The sequence below is a fragment of the Tachypleus tridentatus genome, chromosome 12 (genome assembly GCF_004210375.1).
Source record: "Tachypleus tridentatus isolate NWPU-2018 chromosome 12, ASM421037v1, whole genome shotgun sequence".
Classification (NCBI taxonomy): domain Eukaryota; kingdom Metazoa; phylum Arthropoda; class Merostomata; order Xiphosura; family Limulidae; genus Tachypleus; species Tachypleus tridentatus.
Window position 1 is genome coordinate 12,869,800 of NC_134836.1, and position 22,974 is coordinate 12,892,773.

The following is a 22,974-nucleotide window of genomic DNA, read 5'->3' on the forward strand; positions in this document are numbered from 1 at the left end:
GAATATTTTATTAAGATCTTAATTCTGAGAGAAATTTTCAAACCAGAAAGTTAAACCGGCCTTTCTTTCGTCACCGTCTTTTAAGGTTTTAAGAAATTTTAATTTAGGTTGCACGTATGAATGTACCCTAAACAAGATAAAATGAAAATCAAATCTTGGGAACAGTAACCGAAAGAACTAAAATATAGTATAAGTAAACATAACACATTGAGAGTGTATACTTGGCTTATGAAATAGTTTGTTTTTCTAAAAAGGCCCCGAATGGCCAGGTGGTTAAGGCACTCGACTCGTAATCCGAGGGTCGCGGGTTTGAATCTCCGTCACACCAAGCATGCTCGTCCTTTCAGCCGTTGTAGGGTTATAATGTGACGGTCAATCTCACTATTCGTTGGTAAAAGAGTAGCCCAACAGTTGGCGGTGGATGATAATGACTAATTGCCTTCCCTCTAGTCTTACACTGCTAAATTAGGAACGGCTTGCGCAGGTAGCCCTCGAGTAGCTTTGTGCGAAATTCAAAACAAACCAATTTTCTGAAAAAAATTATAGATATCTATATTAATCAGAGTTTTACTCTTTCCTTGGACTAACAGGTTTCCAAATGGTCGTGGTTGTAAACTTCACTTTCTTATCATCCAAAAAATGTTTATCCAGTCGCCGAGTTACATCTGCATCTACTACCTCTGAAAATGCTACCGTTGATATATTTTATTTTTCGTAAATTTCATTTAAGTAGGGCCTGACATAGTCTAGTGGTGAGAGCGCTCCACTCGTAATCGTCTGAACATGTTTGCCCTTTTAACCTTGAATGTGTTAGTTAGTGACGGTTTATTCCAGTTTCTTGTGGTTAATGAGTTATCAACAGTTGGCGATGTTGACCAACTTCATTCTCTCTGGTCTATCACTTCTAAGTTAGAGAAGGATAGTACAGATAGTCCACGAGTAGTTTTGCACGAAGCTCAACAAACATACATTCATGAATCTGATATTTGAAACTTACACGCGTATTTATTTTAAACCAACATTTTTCAAACACGAAGTTGAGAGCACTTCTGGAAATGTTTCTAAAAGCGTATGTCTTGAGAGGATTGCTGGAAGCAAATATGACTGAGCTTCATACCCATTAACAATATTAGACGAAATTTTAAAATCATCAATATCTCCAAGTTTAGTAAACTTCAAAAACAAGTCGGCTTGCATTCACTTTAACCATTATTATTAAATCTCTCAAAATTATTCGTAACAGTTGCGTGTATCAGGCACCTTTTGATGACAGTATAACAAACATAGTAGACTCAAGCCACTTTGTAACGTCTTGATCAAGTAGCTGTTTTTAACTTAATTTATCTTATCTTTACTCCGCAAGACAGCGGAAGCTTGATTATATATTTATATGTGTAAACAAATATTGGATGTTTAAGTTATTAACAGCTCACGTGTAGCTATGTATATTTCGATATAGCAGGTGTTGTGTCAATATTTATTAACGTTTCTTAAAATATAATTATTGTCTTCACATTTGCTGTATTTTGTACAATTTTCATGTAACTGAAATAACTTAAAAATTGTGCTAAAAAGTGAGAAAAAAACGGGAATTTATTGATTCTGAAATTGTTTCTTACAGTATGTTTTGCTATAGAACTTAAATCTATAGTACATATATTTTAATACGAATGAAATGAACATGTATTTATAGTTGTTCTTCTCAGAACTAGACTCCAATTTGCAGTTAGTGGTTCTACAGATATATTTTTCTAATGAAGCGTGTTTCTGCACAACCAAAAATCCACATCTCATTTAAAGTGTTTGCAAAATCGAGATACAGTTTGCTACTGAAGTGTTTATACATCACCAGAATCCACAACGATTCATAAGTGTGCTTTTCTAAAATAAAAATGAGATCCTTACTTTCTTTTCGCCCTCTAGTAGCCCTTGACTACTGTGGGTTTAAGGGCCGAGATCCTTTTTCTATCTCCATTAGTAGTTGAGTTTCATCGTTTCCGAAAATTTCAGTTTCCTACCGTAATAACGAAAGTCCTCCTCAAACTTCAATGCAACCTTCACCTACATAAATCAAAATTTATCATCGGCTCTTGGCTTTGTTTGAACTTCGGGCAAAATTATGCGAAGCCTATCTTCATTAACAGTCCCTAATTTAGCAGTTAAAGACTAGAGGGAAAACAGCTAGTGTCTACCGTCAATGGCCCGGCATGGCCAAGCGTGTTAAGGCGTGCGACTCGTAATCTGAGGGTCGCGGGTTCGCACGTCAAACATGCTCGCTTTTTCAGTCGTGGGGGCGATATAATGTGACGGTCAATCCCACTATTCGTTGATAAAAGAGTAGCCCAAGAGTTGGCGGTGGGTGGTAATGACTAGCTGCCTTCCCTCTAGTCTTACACTGCTAAATTAGGGACGGCTAGCACAGATAGCCCTCGAGTAGCTTTGTGCGAAATTCAAAAACAAACAAAACAAACATCTACCGTCAATTCTAGGCTACTCTTTCACCATTGAAAAGTAGACGGTGCAACCAATCAAATATGACATAGACATGTATGTACATATTCTCTTTTCAATTTCATTCCGACGAAAAATATATCTGTAACGTGTGTGTATGTGTATGTTGTATCAGTTTCAAATGACATTTTTTTAAATATTAAAATATTTATTTTAAAATATTTTTTTAATATTTCATATCACGAAAACTATAGTTGAAAAAAATCATTGTCAAAAACAGTAAGAAGTAGATATTTCAGTTTTATAAATTCGGAAATAGGCTAGTTAAAACGTTTAAGAATTTAACTTTTATTTGTTTTTTTTTAATTTACTTTATCAAAAAAATTCAACAAAAAACACTTTAAACGCTAACTTGAATTCTTATTTAGGATCGTGATTTAGGTCATTTGCGACCTGGGAGGGTCAGTTTTAACAGAGCAGAAAACGTGGCAGGTATATCGGTTTAAAAATTTCTAATCCAAGGAATAACCGGGAGTGCTCAGAAATTTTCTTTCTCTTCATCCCATCCATGATCTATATATTAACTTGGGCTTCGTGAAAAAAAAAAGTGTATATATGTATGCATACATATATATATGTACACCCACACATACATACATACAAATATATACATGCATGCATGCACACTCATACGCACATACACAATGATATGCATATGTAGCGCAGGAGAAATTTTGAGGTGAAGGGGATTTTAAAATACCATGAAGGTTTGTTTAAGTCATGATTTGGATTAGTAATCAAGCAAGCAGCAGCAGAAAAACCGACAACAGGCACCAGCGGCTATCACAAAAACAATGGCCGATGTGGAACTTGGGTTCTTCAGGGCGGGACGGGATTTGTGGATCCAACGCAAAGAATTCAGCGTGAAGGAAACGGGAGAAACCCGAGAAAACGCCGGATTGAATATCCAGTAAGTGCTTGAAAATGTTGATGGTTAGTACACTACATATTTCATATAAAACAAAGAAATTGGTCGGTGGTGCCACGTGTTGGAGCAAAAGTTGAGAATTTTTTTGTGAGCGTATTCCTTGTGCCAGTTGTTTGATAACATTTTTCAGCTAAATTTCGGATTTTATCCCTGAGTTTAGGTAATATTTCCAGTGAATCTTGGTAACTCGGGGAGTTTACCTCCATAAACGATAGGCTATAAGAATTATTTGATATTGTTATGCTTTTAGTTTTTGCATCAGGTTGTTTAACATGTCACAGCAGCCACGCAGACATATTCAATAAGTGGTCTGATGTATGATTTATAAATGGATACGATAAAACCAAGTGAGTGTCCTTCGCGAATGCCTCCAATTCGCCTCAGAGAAGTGATGCATTGGTTAACAGATTTACAAATTTTGCCAAAGTAATCTGTCCAGTATAGTGACGGAATGAAGGTGATTCTGAGAAAAAGATTTAATGAATATGATGTAAGAACAGGATTAGTTTGGCATGATTCAGTTTTTCTTTCCCCTTTTTAGAATATTGGTAAAATATAATTGCTTGTATTTTGTTAGGGTTTAGAGCTACACACCACTTGTTACATTATGCAGTTAAGTGAAGCTTGAATTCTGATTGCGGCAACCAATGGGTCTCTCGACGTGCTCCAAACAGCTACGTCATCAGTTTATTGTGACGAATGGGTATATGCGAGTCTTGGATAAGGGATGTCATTGACGTAGATTACGTACAAAAGGTGGGCTGTTAGCGGACCTCTGCCTCTAGTCTAAATAGGAGAGATAGTGTTTGATTGAATCGAGTTCTGGCCTGTCTCTTAATAAAAAAACTTGAGATCCGCCAAATTATTATTGCATGTGGAATCTTGAGTTGGTATAGCTTGAACAGTAGTCCATTATGTCATACGCTATTAAATGCTTTTTTCACGTTAGGAAATGTTGCAACTGCCAAATGTTTGAAGTTAAATGATTAAAAGATTGTTGCTGTTAATCTAACTAAATGATCGCTGGTCTGTCTTTGGCAACGGGCCGCGTTTTGTATGTCACTAGTAACATTATTGGTTTCTAGGTGAAACAAAAGCCTGTTCGCGATTATATTTTTCATTTGTTTTCCTGTAGACTTGGGGAGACTTATTGGCCTGTAATTTGCTCGATTTTGTAGGTCTGTACATGTTTTCGGAATGGCTATGATAATTACCCTTTTCCAGTATTTAGGGAAGTATCCTGTTTTGAATGATAAATTGTACAGAGTTGTAAAATATGCATTTGTCCGGGAGATTTTTGACTACTTTGTTTTTAATTGTCTTCTCCTTGGGTGGTATTTTTTAGTTTCATGATGTGTGATTTGATTTCGGCACCTGAAATCGGACTCATTATATAGAGATACCTGGAATTTAGGTTCAAATATGTCGTCATTCTTTAATATAAAGTTATTAACTGTGTTACAGTGATTTGAATCAAATGAAAAGAGATTTGGGGTTTGGAAAGCTGACATAAGATAGTGAGCAAATAGACTGACTTTTTTTAAATCGGTTGAGGCTACAGTGTCATTATATAAATTTGGTTTTGATCCTGTTTGCTGAAGAGGGTATGTTGCATATTGATTTGAATTTTCTCCAGAAGGTGGGTGGATCTATTTTGCTTTCGTTATTGGAGAGACAAAAATTGTCCCAGTTAATCTCACGCTGCTGTTTGATTAATGAGTTGATTTGGTTATTTTCGTTATTGATGAGTGTTTTAGTCCGATTGATAAACTGGCATCTTAAACGTCTTTTTTAATGTGTGAATAGATAACAGGGATTAATTTTCACGATTTTAAGTTAACAGATTTTGTTACGCTGGACTACTAGCGAGATCGCGTTCTTCATTGAAGAGGTAATAGTTAAGATGGGATTGTCTATTGTTTGGTCATTAGGTGTGATAAGATCTATATCGATAGGAGACGAGTTGAGATATATTCGGAGCATGTCCAATTCGTCCGGGAAAAGTCATAGGCTAGGGGAAAAGGTTCGCATGGTGTGGTTATGGGGTGAAACAGTGTGAAATGTACAGGGTCATGATCTCCGCCTACGATGCCCAATACACAGACGTTAGAAATATGTGGTAGTATATCTGGGGTGGTTATTACAAGGTCGAGAATGTCTTGTATGTGTGGGCGTGTTATCATTTATGACCACTAGGTTATTTTCTTCGATAAATTTCTTTAGTGTAATTTTGTTCCTGTTTGTTTTGAGTTTAAATCACCAAAGAATATAACCGTTCTGTTTCTGGAAATAATGTCATGAAATAAACTCGTGTCTAGTGCATTCCTGAGCTATGCATTTTTTGGCGAATGACGTAAATGTCATTGTATTAGCAGGCTTCCTCCTACTTGACTTGTAATATTACTTTACTCCAGTTTAATTAATTAAACATCCTACCACATTAGTGCCTACTAGCAGCAGAGTAGTTGATAAAGTTAAATTGAAATTACATAAACATATCAATAATAAACACTAATCACCAAGGAATGAAAAACTCTTGTAGTAAGAAAAAAACTACAGTAAGTGAAGAAGAACAAGTTTATTTCTGATCTGTGTCAACACGGAAAAACTGAAACCTGCTATTTTTGGTTTCAAATACTTTCTTCTTAACATACAGAATCATGTTAACATACATAAACATATTCTTGTCATGAACATGGTTTATTTGTGAACTAAAATTCTCTCTCACGTTTTACAACCAATAACATGTCAAACGAGTCATTCTTCATTGGGTTAATAGGTAACCAGAATAAAGTGCCTATAAGTTGTACAACAAATGATCTTTAAAATATAACATTTGAATATTTACAATAACGAAAAGAATACATTAAAAACTGCTATGCACGCACCAAAATATCTATTATTATCCAAATTAATATTAATATTTTTAATACTTAACGTTTAATTAAAATTCGTAAACTAAAATCATTTAAATCGAATAAAAACAGTAACAGACAATGACCCCAGATTCTTTGTAAATTATAAACGATTTTTACACAAAATATATTACAGCACAACAAATTTCACAAATGAGTTAAAACTTTATTTTACTGGTTTCTTTTGAAATTCGCGCAGAAGACTATCTGCACTAGCTGTCCCTAATGCATCAGTGATAGACTAGAGGGAAGGTAGATAGTAAACACCACCCATCGCCAGCTCTTGGGCTACTCTTTTGTCAACAAATAATGGTGTTGACCGGAACATTATAACGCCCCCATAGCTAAAAGTATGTTTGGTGTGCAGGGGCGTAGATCCTGGAGGGATGGGGTGTATACATCCCCCCTTCATTTTAGGTGGGGGGTATGGAGCATACAATCATCCCCCTACAGTTTGGTCTGTTGAATTGTTTTATTGCATCACAGGCCTACAAATTGTGTGTTTGTTCTTGTGATTCTTGTGTTCTTACCAATCGAATTACATAATTAGGCCTAGATGTAGGCTTTTTCAGTAGCCGAAATGTGCATCTTTAATGTAGGCGTGCTTCTAAGCTTTTCGATCTAAGCGATAGATCGTAAGTATCAGTCAGTAGACCTACAAGCAAGTATCGTGGCAACGAGATTATTTTGTGACTGCATGTTTACAGCTTTCAGGTTCACGTAATCAGAGATCACCAATTTGCAAATTGAACAGTCCACATAAGTGGTTGTAAAAATCATCCCCCCAATCGGGTGTAAAATAATCTACGCCTCTGTTGGTGTGATGGAAATTCGAACCCGCGACCCCCATATTATGAGTCAAGCGTCCTAGCTACGCGGCCATGCCTAGCCTGTTAACTGTATTTTTATGTACTTAGAAAAAAAATCGATTCTGCTGTGAACCTTCTCATCAACACATTTTATTTCGCACTCTCAAATAAAATAAGAAAACTAAATTTGTTTTAAAATAACATTTTGAGACAAAGCAAAGAAAATATTCCCCTCCCCAAAACACAAAAACAAAAAACGGCAAAAAACAACAACTTTACCTGAAGATACATTCACTCCTACAATCAACTAAAACCAAATTATTGAGAACATATTCCGACTAATCTTGTATGTCAAAGTCTGTTTTCCATTCAACATAATAACATACTGCAGTTGTAAGATTTCTGAAAATTATAATGACAAAACAGATTATGAAACTACGTGTTCTAACAATGCGAGTTGCAAACCACTGTATCGTAATTGTCTCAAAAATAGCTAAGTAAAATTTCTTGTTTATAAATATTTTTATCATTGGGTAAATATAACTTATATATACATATTAAAATTAATACAGTGGCAGATCTAAGATTTTGTCTTCCATCAGGTCGCAAAAAATCAGGTTTTTCTTTACATGAAATGAATCGTCATATTTTTTGTTTTGTGTTCAGACAACTTTTTTTCGTATGTCTTTTGCATTTTCCTATATTTTTGAAAATTTTTAGTCTTTTATTCGACTGAAAAATGTGTTTAGCAATTGTTTTAATGAAACAGAACCACCTCTCTCTAATAACACGCCAATTTTTTGCAACAATGTATAATTTCTCATCTTGCAAATTATAAGCTATAATTACCAAATTACCTATCTAATTAGATTTTCACTTGGAAACAAAGTCTGGAAACAAACACTCTTTCGAAGTAATTTTCCTGACATAATTAAGCTCTCATTTTGAAACAAACTTACAAGATGTCTTAAAAAGTAATAAAAATAAATGAAATGGTAGACTATATAAAAATTATTTGGATGAGACATTGTCCATATCCCTTAAGTTAGAAGTCTTGTTTGTTTTTTGAATTTCGCACAAAGCTACTCGAGGGCTATTTGTGCTAGCCGCCCCTAATTTAGCAGTGTAAGACTAGAGGGAAGGCAGCTAGTCTTCACCACCCACCGCCAACTCTCGGGCTACTCTTTAACCAACGAATAGTGGGATTGACCGTCACATTATAACGCCCCCACGGCTGAAAGGGCGAGCATGTTCGGCGCGACGGGGATGCGAACCCGCGACCCTCAGATTACGAGTCGCACGCCTTAACACACTTGGCCATGCCGGGCCAGAAGTCTTGTCAAATAGGCTCTTTGATTATGTATTATGTTTACACCGTTCTCATGAAATAAGCTGTAAATATCCTAAGAAGAATTTGGTTGAGGTTCAGTTTTGGTGTCAAAATCTGACGAAAATTCACGTCAAGGTATTGAAATGTTAATTCCTGGCTAAGGCTATATTCGAATATTATAGGTGGTTATTTCAAGCAGTATTGATTTCAAAATGGCATACAGAGTCATCAGAAAACAAGAATAATAAAAGTCGTCTTGTTACTTTCGTGAACCTTAACGATATAAAACATTACAGTTCACAAAGACTGGCTCTTCATCGTGTTTTACATTGATGTGGGGCACTGAGGCAGCAGCAACTGTTTAATATTTAAGTTAGACCCACAATTTTTTAATTTGCAAGCAACGTGACATTTTTCGTATGAAATAAAAACAATGACGTTACTGTTTTTCACATAAAAAAATATCACGGCTGAATTTTTAATTTTAAAATGAATGGGAAGTTACTAAAATAATGAACTACTACTTAAAGAGCATGATTAAAACGAATATCAAGATTTATAAAAACCTATCTGACACTGTTTGCCACATCACCAGTGATATGGCTGTAACACGTTTTTTGTAACCATACAACAAGCAAGAAACTAAACTGTTTTCTTTTCATTTAAAGCTGTTAAAATTTTTATCTCAGAAAAACACTTCTGCATTTTTTCAACTTTAAACTCTAAATTACCGACCCTAACGAACAAATACTGTTCATAATGAACAGGAATCACAAGAAGAAACAATCTTCTAAACTACATTCACAGTTTAATAGTATATTTTTATATTTTATCAACTAGAATGCAATTAAAGAAATTTAAAATACTGGGAATTGAAGACAAAATTAAATTGGAAATTCTCTAATTTGTAGCTCATTCTTGAAAGGAATGAACGATAGACAATTGTAATAGTGGTTGCAATACTACTGCTTTTAACAGTTTAGCTCTTCTGGGACAAAACTTTAAAATGACACAGATTTGATTCTAAGTGAGCTTGTATGAATTTGAACTTGCAGCTGTCCACACTTAATGGAAACAGATTTAGGGCTGTTAGATGAGATTAGAAATCCTACTATCTGAAGGTTTCCTGACCACTGTGAAAGTTAACAATACATATTTAGACAAACAATGAAAATCTAATGATAAACACTTTACTACTTTTGAAATCTGAATATATAACCACAATCCAAAGTCTTGTAAACAAAATACATTGCTATATTGCAAAGTTCCTACAATTTTTACTACACACACACACAGGTGTGTGCATGGAAAAATAAAAAAACTTGTCTTATTTATTATATTTACAATTGTAAGCAAAACTGAGCACTAACAAAGTACACCCCATTACCAATGAGATAACAGCTACATTAAAGTTAAAATCCTTAATGTAGACTTCTGTTTTAATTTGTTGCCTTCTTGCAAAGCTACACACTGAGCAATCTGCACCTTGTAGGGGATTAAATCTCAGATTTTAATACTGTAAGCCCATGAACTCACTGCTGTCCTACTGGGGAAGGACTATTTCAAGTTAACACAGAATCAAAATCAGAGCCTAAGTAAATACAAGTATAAGAACCAATAAAAAAAAACAGTAAATAACAATTTCACTGTAATTTAAAAAAAAATAAACATTTAAGAATTATTTCTACACTTGACAGATTTACTTTAAAAGTTTTTGACTTTGAATAAAACGATAATTTCTAAAATGAAGGTAAGATGTGACAGTCATGCTGTTTTTTGATTCACAAGAAGGAAAAACCACTTTTTTAAGGTTACACAAACATTAAATTTACAGTTTGAATTCCATTTAGCTATGATTTACTTGAGACACATAAGTTCTTTCATTCTATCTTGTTTGTTGTTTGGATACTTTAGAAGCACTTCTAATAACAGGATGGGTCACTTTTAAAAACTACTGGTCATGCTACATTTAAAACTCTCACAAAACTAAACAAAAAGAAACAAAAATTATAAAAGAACTTCCTGATTTTGTGCTGGTTGTCCAATTAGAAGTGTATAGGTACTGTCACTAAGGCTTCCTCAGTGGATCGACTTTTACTGCAATTCTACATTCAAAAAAAAGAAAGAAAGAAAACGAGACAAAGAAATTAACAGACACGTTTGTAAGTAAACATTTTTATTTCATTTAATATTTTGAATACACATTTAATATTAAGGATAATACACAATAATACCAAACAACAGAAACACTACTTACTAAATAATGATACAAAACAATACCAAAGTATTGAGTCACTAGGTAAAACACTATATACCAAATAATAAAATAATTACGTTTCAATAAATTAACAGTCTTCATTCAAAACAATGAAAATAACTGTAAAGATGGAAATGTTTACACTGTATTAACATATATCAAATTCCAGTTATCCTATATTGATGAGATAGAAAAAGGAAGAAAGAGAGAAAGGAACAATACCAGCATAATGTCAACTGGTATCCACATCACAATCCTTCAACAAAAATTATTTACCATTGTCATTTACTCTAAATACACCAAGTTCTAACTGAAGCTCAGTAAATTACAAAACTCAAGTACAGTAATTATTAACATTAAATTAAGTCTTTGGATATTCTTTTTCTAACTGAAGTACTAGGCTTTGGAACTGTCACACAGCCAACACACTATTCCAAAACGTTAAAAGTTTCTACGCACAACTAAAAGAATAATGCCCAACTTATACAAGAAAAAAAATGCAGTTCATAAAAGAAACATTTAAACATTACTTAATACATGTTACATATAAAATAAATTTCATTCATTTCGCAACAATTTTCATTCTTATGAGCTCATAACATACAGAAAATAAGAACCCCAACAATACTCTGAAGCACTCACCATAGCATACATTCTTTAATTCTGTACAAAATAAGCATTGACAACTTATCTTACATGTACACCTACTAATATGTAACGGCACATGTTCTGATGTCGTCAGCCATGACAACTACTAACCTGTTAGCTACATGAGATATCACCCATGATTTAGATGACAACCACTACAATGTAACTACGTGGGTTCTCAACCATGACTTAGAAGTACAACTAACAGTATATTCTCAGCAAAGACTTACATTTACAATTACTAGCATTTAACTACAGATGTTTTCAACCTTGATTTCATCCTACTTTACAAAATATGAGGCAGGCACTATTCCCCTTGTTGAAGAAAATAAATATTATCACAACAGTTTCCACTTTCTGGACTGGAACTGGGTACCTTCCTCTCAAAGATTTTTACAATAAGTGTATTTACACCAGTATTCTAGCTCAGATTTCTTTGAGATCATTCAATAAAAGGATCCAAGGAATTTTTAATACTGATATTCTAAAGAAATACAAAAAAATTATTTTATCTCTCAAACAAGAGGGAAAAAGTTGAAGTGAGATCCAAGCAAGCCTTTTAATTGTCATTTTAATAAAAAACACAACAGCTGTAACCCAAACATATTCCAACATTTCTAATAAATGTTCTATTGATACAACAGTGATTTGTGTACAGTATGATTATTCAGAACATCTGACCTAATACCATTCTTTGAGCTTGTTAACACATTCAAACTCTGAAGTAAATGCTCATCATTTAATAACAGAATTTGCACAAATTAAAAATATAAAAGTGTTATATTCACAGCTGAAATATATGGAAGAACTATAGGCATTCTAAGCCTGACTAATGTTTTGTTTGGGTGAATACAGACCAGAAATGATAGCTGACAGCTGATAACTTTCTACAAAACTCTCATGAAAGTTTAAAATCTTTCTTTGGCATGAGCAAAAAAAAATACTCAATATCAATATCAACCACAGGTTACCACAACAACCTCAAACAATGGACCACTTTATTTTATAATAACACAAGTTAACATTTTCATAAACAGAAAATGTGTTTTCAATAACACTTTTCTACATTGACACTATAATCATTCTTCGAAATTGGCTTTCCCTATCTAAGCATTTGTCTCACATGCTCCAGTCTTTTATACCCCACTTAAATGCCCTTGGCAATACCTAATTTGAAATTTATCCCTACTAATGAATGCACCCTCTATCCTAGTACTGTATACAAACACCTCAATTAGATAATATAATCACTTTTGAAATTTCAAGACTTACATTGACTATTAGTGAGGAAGCAGGGTGGGAGAGTGTCAGCAGAGGTAAGTATTATTGGAAATACATTTTCAATTTGAGAAAATGTTAACTTCTAAAATATACTCACCATCTGCTGACACTCTAGCTAGAATCTCACATAAAATACAAGGAGGAGCTGATGCACGCATGACCCATAGACAAAGCATCTGCATAAAACAGGAGTGTACCATGATAAAAGTGATACACAAGTGGGGGAGCCACACTACATTCAGAACAGATATGCTCTTCATTTGAAATCTAGTTCCTGTATCAAGGATGGAATAGTACATGAATAATTGTCATTATAGATCAGCTCCAACAACAAACCTGAGGTTTCACAGCTCTGGGTTGAAGTTAAGGGGCCTTGTGGTCCCATTATTCTACATTAGTGGCTAGAGCTATTGAACTGCAATGTTTTATATACATATGTATGGATAAAGTTTCTCCTCTACCTTACAAAATCTGAAAGGTAACAGCCCAGACTCAGAATGACAGAATCATGTATGCGATATAAACAAAAGGAATACAATTCATCTGGTCTAGAATTATAAACATTCATCCTCACTCTCCCACTACGTGGGCAAGAAGTATTTCACTTGCCCTTGGAATTGCGAAAAGAATGTGATATACTGTTCCCAACCAAGGACCTAGGATGGGACCACTTCACATTAAGAATTATGAGGATATAGTAGACCTTCTTCCATGAACAATATGCAAAACCAGCAGTGATCAAAAAGAAGGGCCATGCACACCCCAATTGGATAGAGAAGTGTAAAATCTTAACTGATATTACAAATAGGCTCCCACAGAGGCTGGTGCCACTTTTATTAATATCTGGAGACTCAAGTAGGAGGCCCCCAACTTCACCCTTTTCTCCAAGAGTGAAGGCACATATTCTAACACTCTGGAATAAAACCCTCTATCAACCACTCCAGTGACTGGAAACTGGATGTAGTAAAAATTACCTAGTTTCACAAGTAGAATCTGGTGGGTACTGAGCACTGGGGAGTCCTGAAGAATAATGCAAAAGGTGAATCAAGATCCACAAATATGCGTAAACAAACCGATCATTATTCAATCTGATGATTGGCAGTGAGAGGAAGAATTCATAATTGTCCAGAAATGACTGTCCAAGATAATATGGTAATACTATCTGGTAAGTGCTGAAATGGTCGTATTGAATACCTCATTTCTATAGAACATGTTGCAACCAGTAGTAAAAATGATTGAATTGGTTGCTAGTGTTGAATTAAATTAAGAAAATTACACCTGTCTGGGAAACACTCACAACAAAGTGGGATAAAGTGAAAGCAAGATATGAGGGACCCTGGAAAAGAGATATAAGATGGTGACAAAATTATCTCCCTCTTCCATGTCATTAAGCAGATGTTATTAAAATAGCCATGGGGGTAGTGGAAAATTCCTAGAAGAAACTGACAGATCATGTAAAGAATGTGAAAGAAAAGCATTAAGAGAAGTCTGAATACTGGCCTATAAAATGTGTCCCATAGGATAAATAAAGGGGGCAGCAAGAGACAAATGTGCTGAATCTGACAAGATGTAACTCAGAAGATGCCTCACCTGTAAAGACCAAAATGTGCAAAATGGGTGTTTGTGATGCACTTCTAAGGAAATATGGAAAATCATGGGAAACAAAAGGATCCCAGTGAACAGAGAATAGAGATGGTAACTACAAAAAGAGGCGAGTTGCGTATTACTCCCAGACCTTAAGACCAAAGCAAATTAACAGATTATAGTTGATTGAAGAAGTAAGACACTGATAAAAGAATTATGAAGATGAATGTATCCCCTTCTGTGGTTGCTAAAAACTGAGAAAGAAAAGATATAGCAGGATCTATAAGGAAGGAGGAGAAAGTCCTATAAATATGCCAACAACTCCAACTTGTGTCATCAACATGTCAGCAGCTAAAAATACACTTCCACCAGGAAGTAGAAAACCAAAGCATGCAAACAAACAAATGAGGGTACAAGGTCTGCCTCGCCTGTTACATAATAAAAGAGTAAATCTCCCAGCATGAAATACAATTATCAGGTGAAAGAGAAAATAGTACTCCCACCTCCACCTTCTCAGCAGCAAGGGAGTAGTGGATTCAAAGGAACAAAGTAAAGTCCCAAATCACACAAGCCTAAATGATTAACTGAAGAATAGATGCCTGATCCAAATAATAATTGGGAGAATTTGATTTATTAAAGAGATATGTCAGAAAATTGAGTCCCAATTCTCCCAGGATCAACAAAAACTTCAGTAGCCCTGGGAAAAAGTACTCCAGGCCAAATAAATTTCTCTATCTCTCAACAGATCCAAACATAGACAGCCACAACAGAAAGTGTCCCAGAGATGCTAGATAAGAAAGGAGTAGGGGAAGTTGAATTAGCCATCTTGCTGACAACAGTAGTACAGGAATTCATATTCACAAATATCATGTTTAATTTAGTTAGTTTTTTAAAGGAAATTATAATTATACTGAAATCCACAAGAAGGAACAAAAATCACAATCCCTAATGGGATGATACAATTATACACATGTCAGAGAAAACCGTGACCAGTGCTTTGTTAAGAAAAAATGATTACCTAAGTGAGGTGCTTATATACAGTATTAAGATACAGGGCACACTGACCAGGGTGGAGAAATTAGCAAATTAGATTTTTGTCAAGAACATTTAAGTGGGGTGTAAAAGATTGAAGCATATGAATCCTGTGCTTAGGTAGAATAAAAAAACAAACCACGTGAAACTATTTTTATTATGTTCAAACAAAGAATTTTATCTTCATTTCTGTCAGCAAGAAAGATTTCCTGGTATTGTCTCTATCAATCAGTAAGATCTACTCTACACTCAATTTTTTTACTATATAGTCATTACGTTCTGTTTGTCATCCATGAAAAGTAAATGTCTTTACATGATTGTTAAATTCAAGCTAAAAAAGTTATAAATATGAAGTTAAAATCTCGTTACTCTGTTGTGATCATCAAGGTTAAATCCCACAACAGTTTAAACTTGCTCTTGTTCTGGACACCATGAAAATTATCAAAATTATGGACAAACTCTACTCTGTCAACCATAAAAACTGAGATCATTTTTACTCTGTTAATCAGAGTGAATTCTAAGTTCATGGTTAAGCATATCACTATCTGCTTACACGATGTAAAAAAAAAACAACAGAACATACACACACACACACACACACACACACACACACAAAGTTATTAAACAGAATTCTAAAAATATTCCTCAAAAGCTTAAGGAAAAGGTTTTTCCCTACCATAAAGAAATGACTAAAACTTGGGATAAAACTTTCTTTTGCAGATGAGAACATTTTACTTCTAAAAATAGTTTGTAATAGTTCTTGAGTTTCTAATTTACAAATTTTAACTACATATGAATAAATAGATAGTTTGGTTTACATATGATACTATAATGCTTTAAAATAAACATAAACCAAACTGAAAAATGGCTTAGCAACACATTTACTCCATATTTTAAAGATAAATGTAAAGAAAATAGCAGTTGTACAATAAAATCTTTCCATTTAACATTAACAAATTGAGACTAAAACAATCAGTGAAAGAGAACTGCTGCTGTTATAACATAAAAAGTAATATAAAATGAAGTATCTGTACAACTAACATGAATATAAGATAAAATTATCTAACTTCAAATTTCTTAAGGATTAATTAATGAAATAATCAATTCAAGACTCTATAACACTTCATATTGATCAGTTTTAAAAAACTAAGGTAAGAATAGAAAATTACTAGTTTTGATACCCTGAAAAAATAGAACCTATGATAAAATATTCAACATCACCAGTCCAAGAGATCTTTCTGGAATTTTAAAATAACCATATTCTCCCTTTTTTACCATTTTATCACTAATCTAAAAGTCTATAGATATTCTTACAATTACTAATGATGTATAAAAATCCTAACAGTAATACAATTTTTAACTAGGAAAAAATTCAATTTAGTAATCTACTTAATATTTGGAAATAAATGAATGCCTTGCTCTCTTGAATAAAAGTTATCATGCAGAAGGATGAGTGAAAAATTAACATGATGAGTCAAACTATAAAAACTCAAAATCCAGATAATGTTTCAAAATTAGAATATTATGCCTCCTACTTTCCCACCAATAAGGGTTAAAACAATTAACTCACTAACAAAGTAATTAGAGATTTAAACATATTTCATGAGTAGCTTCAGGTTCTGGAACATAAAACTTTGACATTTCAGTAATGGAGACAAACACATTCATTTTTCTAACAAATCTACAACTTCAACCTCGGCAAAATATAAAAAAGCATAAAAAATTTTTTTTACAAAGAATGTCATATTTACAATTACATGGAATGTAGCATTTAACAAAAAATTAGTTTTTATGCATTTCAGTATGCTTAACTTGTGTGCATGACAAGAGAAATAAGACCACAGTTTTTTTTTACAAATTGTTGACTGTATAAGCATTAACCTTCTTTGTCCCCCCCCCAAAAAAAAAAAACTGCTTTCAAAAATCTTCCAGAAACTGAAACTCTCCTAACCATCCAGATTTATTTAAGAAAACCAATGGTATCAAGGTCTATGAACATGAAACTATATAAACTTATCTGAAATAGATTGCTTGTTTGTGTGTGTGTGTGTGTGTGTGCATGAGTGGCAGACGAACATGCATACATCTTATAATTAACATTAGATAAAATTAACTTTAGTTCAGGATTTTATATGAAGCAACAGAAATGTTGAAACATAAGGTCCAAAGGAAGTGTTCAACAAACTTTCTACAGTAAACTAATTATGACACAAGCTTAAAGCTATGATCAGCATCAATGTCACTTCTTCAATGTTAAGGCCCCCAAACTTCACTGTTTTAAGAGATTCCCACCCTTCCACTTCTCGTCTAAAGTTCCAGGAATCTGTAAATTGAAGGAAAAACAGAAAGAAAAGTTGAGATTGACTGTCCTGGCTTCTCGAGTATCTTCAAGTTCATTCAGAGCATGCTCCATCTATAAACATTCACTAACACTGTTTAAAAATTCAAAAGCTTCTTTAATTCAGGACAACGACCCATAACAGAAACAAGAACAAAACAATTATAATATATTCTTAAAAATATTCTACTGCATATAAAAAATAAGAACTAAGCCAGAAATGAGACCAAAATTAACTTTATTTACAAGACTGAACAATGTGTAGAATTCAGTGCATGACTATGTTAACAAGACAAACTATCAGATTATAGAAATTAAATATATTTTAATAGTTACCTAAAAATATTCATACAATCAAACTGTGTTTACATTCAACAATACCAATAATTTAACTTAGGGTATAAATATGCTTATTAAACTAGGAAAGCTGTCAAACAGCAACATTTGTCATATTTGTGCATTTGACTTTTGTAGTACATAAAAATATTCTTACAAAATAAAGTTTTGTTAAATGATGCATTAAAGGTAGACTGATTTGAATAAGCTAGAAACAAGATGTCAGGTACCCTTAATCATGTTTAATATGATAAATGAAGGGCAGACTGACTTAAAGAAGCTAGAAACAACATGTCAGATATTCTTAACCAAGTTTGAAATGATAAATGAAGGGTTTACTGACTTGAATAAGCTAAAAACAAGATGTCATATTCTTAACTAAGTTTGATCTAATACATGAAGTCTAAAATTACATCAATAAGCTAGACGTCAGTTCAATATAACATACAACTCAAACTACATGAATGAAAATCAACCCAGATATATAAATAGATGTATACAACTCACAAATTCTACATAGTAGTAAATTAAATGTCAACACCTAGACATATAACTTACAAAAACATTCTAACAAAATAAACATCAACAGCTTGACATAAAAATTACAGCAATTGCATTTTAAGAAGTACAACATCAAGAGATATACATGCAGCTCACAAAAACTACACTTTAATAACAAATGTACATTTAACAGCAACATATAACTCATAAAAATAACTTTTTACCAATTATAGTCTCTGAAGCTAGGAGGCTGTAAAAGTAAGTAATTTTTTGTGATGGGAAAAAAAATCAACTGCATTGAGTAATGGCTCAATCAGCTGTATTTCAACTCCCCCAGTTAAATTACATCAGCTCGTAATTTAATTAGGTAAATAAAGGGTATTTACCTAATAAAAACTACATTCCAAAAATATAACCTACACACACACACATATATATATAACAAAAACCACATAAAAACAAATATAACTTCTACAGCTAGATATATCATTCAAAACACACATTCTAGCTAATGTAATCTCCAGTTAGGTGTATTACATAAAGAAAACCCCATTGTAAGAAATGTAACTTAAACAACTAAACAAACTGCATAAATTAAACATTTTAACAAATATAACCTCCATACCTAAATATATTACACAGAGAAAATCACATTCTCAACAAATATAACCTCTGCATCTAGATATTTTATACAAAGGAAACTCCATTTTAATGAATGAATCATCCATAGTTAGACATACTACACAAAGTAAATCAGATTAGAGCAAAGGCAACCACCCCAGCTTCATATATTATAGAAAGAGAACCATATTCTAAGAAAAGTAATCTATACAAAGAAAACTACATTCTTGCAAATCTAACCTCACAGCTGGACAGAGTAAACAGAAAAATCTCAAACTGAGAAATAAGTTAGATATACATGATCATTCCAGTTTAAATTTAATGCAAGCATTATGATTAAGATAGGTAATATAGTTGGAGGGTCATATTCAATTATTTTTAGAAGCAATATTTTATGGTAAGTTTGTTTACAAAATTGTTTTACATCATATGCTGTGTAGTTCAATTGTTATGAATTAGCAATTGTTTAGAATAGTGCAATTACTGAATCAGAATAACTAGTTTTGCATGGAATGTTCTATATTTCTATCAGGGTATAAACATGCATTGAAAATCATTATTTAGTTCTAGTTCTACACAGCATGATTGTGAATTTAGTGATAAAAAATGAATATTGGCAATTTACAAAGTAAAATGTATTAACAGAGTGTAGAAGAATAATTTGCCTTGTAAATTGTGTTCTGAAGTAACTAAACCAGCTTCTGTGGACTTTGACAAAGAGAAAAAAAGGAAATTATCTAAACCTCTGGATATAACTGTGGTAACCAACAGTGTAAAGATTAATTGGTTTGATGTTTTATGGTGCAAAGCAACTAGGCTATCTGTGCCAAACATCTACTAAAAATTTTAAATTAAAGTAAAAGTATTAAAATTCCTAAAAAAAATTCAGGTAAAACAAAACAAAGTTAAATTTTTTAATTAAAAACATAAATAGCATTAAATCCAATTTTTATATCTAGTCTACAGTGGTAAGAGAAAAACTACAGTAATTCAAGTTGTAAAAGATTTTCTGTAGCATAATTGTAATAACTTATCAAGATGACTAACGGGTAAGTTCAAAAATCAGCGTTAGTCACCTGAAGTTTGCCTTTCCAGTCCTCGTTTCGAGTAATTTGGCATCATAATCGTTTTCAGAAAGTAAAGTAATACAAGCTTTAAAAGACTTGCAGCAAAATTTTGATTAAGATAACTTGCCAGGATGACTAATGGGTAGTTCAAACATTAGTGTTAGACACCTGAAATTGGCCTTTCCAGTCCTGGTTTTGAGTTATATGATGTTATTGCCATTTTCTAATTACAAATCAAACTAGAGGTACTTTAATTCTTAAACCGGAATCACATTAAGAAAAGGGTTAATTTACAAAATAATAAACTTCAATAGCATTAAAAGATTAATGGCCTTTAAAAAACTAAAAACGTTTGTAAGGTGGACAGTGTCACCATCACCAATAACACTATCTACCATTATGGATAAACCTGGGGGCAAAACATTTAAAATGGTGTCTTCGTTGAGAGTCATAATGATGGCAAGACAGTAAAATGTGAATCATTGTGACCTGAGTGTCACACAGACAACACATTAGTGCATCAGTCCAAGATAAAAGAAAATGATGAGTTAATAAACTGTGACCAATGCATAGTCTAGTTTGGACAACTTCCTCTTTCCGATCCTTATGGAAGCAAGACGGCCAAAGTCCAATAAAGGGTTTCATTTGGAAAAGCTTGTTTTCACGTTGTTCACTCTGAGTTGACTGCCAACTAGCATGGAATCGAGCCTTGAATACAGAACTATAATCCATGTATGGAACAGGCACAGCAGTGATAGTGTCAGTTGGTTGGCTTGATGTTTTATGGCACAAAGCAACTAGGCTATCTGCAACTGTCTTTACTGTATGCTTAGAAACTTCAATCCTTACCACAGCATCCCACCTGGAGTTGTGTTTTCCTTCCCAGGTAAACCATGTTTTCTCAGAACAGATGATCTGCCATTGGTTCCTTTTGGCCTTCGCATTAAGGTGCAATTGAACGAATTGGGTCTGTTCTTGGATAATATTGCTGTATCCGTCAGCCCATCCCACCATGGCTTATTACAATCTCCAAACGTGACTTTTCTTTCAGTCATCTCAGAAAAGCAGATTCTCCCAATTGGAAGTACTGTCTGTTATTTGCTGAACATCTTCTGAAGCATCTTTCCATTCCTATTTATACAGATGGTTCAAAATCAGGTGAATCTGTGGGCTCTGCCATGGTTTGGTGGTTGTGTGCAGAATCCCCTCTACAGTTTCTGCATTCACTGCTGAACTGTACACCAGTTCTTTTGCCCTGGATCACATGGAAGCTAAGCAGTACTCAAATTGCACTATTTATACTGACTCCATAGTTCTCTACTGGCTCTGGAATCACTTCACATTAGTTCTCACTCTGTTCTTGCCAATATTCAAAACTGACTGGTCCATTTCTCTTTAACATCTACTTCTATCTGCTTTTTCTAGATACCAGGGCATTTTGGTATTTGCGTGAATGAGCTTGCCGACAACACAGCTAAATCTGTCTGTTCTGGCACTATTGTCCATGTATGGAACAGGCACAGCAATGATAGTGCCAGTTGGTTGGTTTAGTGTTTTATGGAGCAAAGCAACTAGACTATCTGTCCCAAATAGTAGTGAAAGAGGGCCACAGTTGGCTTGATCCAGCTTACAAAGGGTACGTGGGTCAGGTGGTATTGACCACCATGGCCAGTCTCTTTCAAAATTACAGGAAAATTATCATTGCCTCGTGAATTATTGTCAACCCTCCAAGAAAAATGAGAGAATAATGAAGGGGAGCCAATTGAGAGGTCAACAGCAGTAAAGGACTGACTCGGTGCATGAAAATAAGTATAAGAACCAGGAATGAAAAGAGAAAGGTTGTGATTGGAGAACACACACTCTACGGAGTGACTCCTCCATCAATATCAGTATTTCTCCAGAGGAGATGATGTCCATTACAGTTCTCCAGGATTAAAACGAGACGACAACTGTTCAATGAAAGCATCAAGGTCTGTTTGATCACAAGTCTCTCCAGGCGACAGAACAAATAGTGATGGTATGACCCAGGGAAACACGGATGGCTACGGCCTCCAAGGGTGTTTTGAGTGAAAAAAAGACAGGGTGGGCACTTGCTGATCAACCAACAGTGCCATCCCTCCATGTACTCGTCCATCACACAGCCTGTCATTTCTGTACAAAGAAAACTGCTGAAAGGTGACTGTATCAGCAGGTTTCAGAAATGTTTCCTATAAAGAAAGACATACAGCATAATAGGAAGTAATCAGTGCTTTGACGTCATCCAGATTAGAATGTAAAGCTCAACAGTTACATTGTATCAAGGTGGTCAATTGGATGGAGAGGCTTTCTGTTTGTGACCATGTCTTTTTTCTTTATTTTCTTTTTTCAAGGGAGGTCCATCAACCTTCATGGATCCTATCCTGGGTTGACTAAGCAGGTCTTTGTTGTTGGAAGAGGATTCCAGTGACTAAGGATGTGAACAAATGATTGTTTTACATCTTGGGGTAGGAGAAGAAAATGCCTGTACCCGGAACTAAAGGAAGTTGATATTGGGGATTGCTTGAATGAATGTTATGGACAGAGGTGGGTCTTGACATTGATTCATCAACTTTTTTTAACCATAGAAGTCAAAAGATGTTTCATATGGTTTGGGAATAATTCTTTTGGAGGCAGAGAGAGATCTATCTACACTCCCACTGTAGTAGTGGAAGGAAGTGCAGCAACATACATCTGAGATAAAGTGGTGGAAGCAACTCTCAAGCCTCAGGATAAGTAATGTTATGAATCATTTTCACACACTGCACCTCTTTTTTTTTCCAACCATTTAAGGAAAGAAC

The 22,974-nt window shown here is 34.0% G+C and overlaps 1 protein-coding gene across 4 annotated transcripts in view; it reads right to left on the reverse strand.

Annotated features, from left to right (window-relative positions):
- Positions 1 to 6,002: 6,002 nt before the first annotated feature.
- Positions 6,003 to 22,974, reverse strand: part of LOC143234829 (6-phosphofructo-2-kinase/fructose-2,6-bisphosphatase-like) — a 101,578-nt gene continuing 84,606 nt past the window's right edge. For 3 of the 4 annotated variants that reach the window (XM_076472486.1, XM_076472488.1, XM_076472484.1), the window contains one exon: positions 6,003 to 10,598. In XM_076472486.1, the coding sequence (XP_076328601.1) occupies positions 10,539 to 10,598 (60 nt within the window). In that variant the 3' untranslated portion in view covers positions 6,003 to 10,538. Of the gene's footprint in view, positions 10,599 to 10,652; positions 17,619 to 22,974 lie in introns of those variants that run through there. The other variant, XM_076472485.1, reaches the window with a different exon arrangement.